At 44.4% G+C, this 604-nt stretch overlaps 1 protein-coding gene across 1 annotated transcript in view; it reads left to right on the top strand.

Annotated features, from left to right (window-relative positions):
• The window catches only part of LOC106873671 (corrinoid adenosyltransferase MMAB), an 86,326-nt gene that overhangs the window by 52,292 nt on the left and 33,430 nt on the right, over window positions 1-604 (top strand). The window contains exon 10 of the mRNA XM_014921125.2: window positions 474-533. Coding sequence (XP_014776611.1) covers window positions 474-533 — 60 coding nt within the window. The remainder of the gene's footprint in view (window positions 1-473; window positions 534-604) is intronic.

The following is a 604-nucleotide window of genomic DNA, read 5'->3' on the forward strand; positions in this document are numbered from 1 at the left end:
GATTCCCTTCCTAACACCAACCACTCTGAGAGTGTAGTGGGTGCATTTTACGTGCCACTGGCACGGGGGCCAGTCACACGGTATTGGCACGGGGGCCAGTCACACGGTACTGGCAATGGCCATGCTCAAAAAGGTGCTTTTTACATGCCACCTGCAAGGGAGCCAGTCCAGCTGCACTGGCAACGACCTCGCTCGAATGATTTTCGAACGTGCCACCAGCACAAGTGCTAGAAGGCAACGCTGGTAACGATTACGCTCAAATGGTGCTATTTACGGGCAACTAGCATGGAAGCCAGACAGCTGCTCTGGCAATGAACACGCTCGGACAGTGCTGTTAGTGCTCCATTGTAGATATATTCTGAAAATCAGGTTAATATTCTGAACAATTATAATTTGAATAAATTTGATACATTGTTGGTCTGTAGTATTTGAAAGAAATGGCATTTTTATATCTTTCTTTTCTTTTACACCAGTGTTGCACCACTTGTAAGGGACAACGAGATGGATCCTTCTGCTCTTCAGTATTTAAACAGGTAAGTTCATAAGATCCCTTAAGCTTATAATATTAAGTGGGGTGATCTATCAACTTGTAATGTATACCTGT

Source organism: Octopus bimaculoides, chromosome 6, assembly GCF_001194135.2.
Source record: "Octopus bimaculoides isolate UCB-OBI-ISO-001 chromosome 6, ASM119413v2, whole genome shotgun sequence".
Lineage (NCBI taxonomy): Eukaryota > Metazoa > Mollusca > Cephalopoda > Octopoda > Octopodidae > Octopus > Octopus bimaculoides.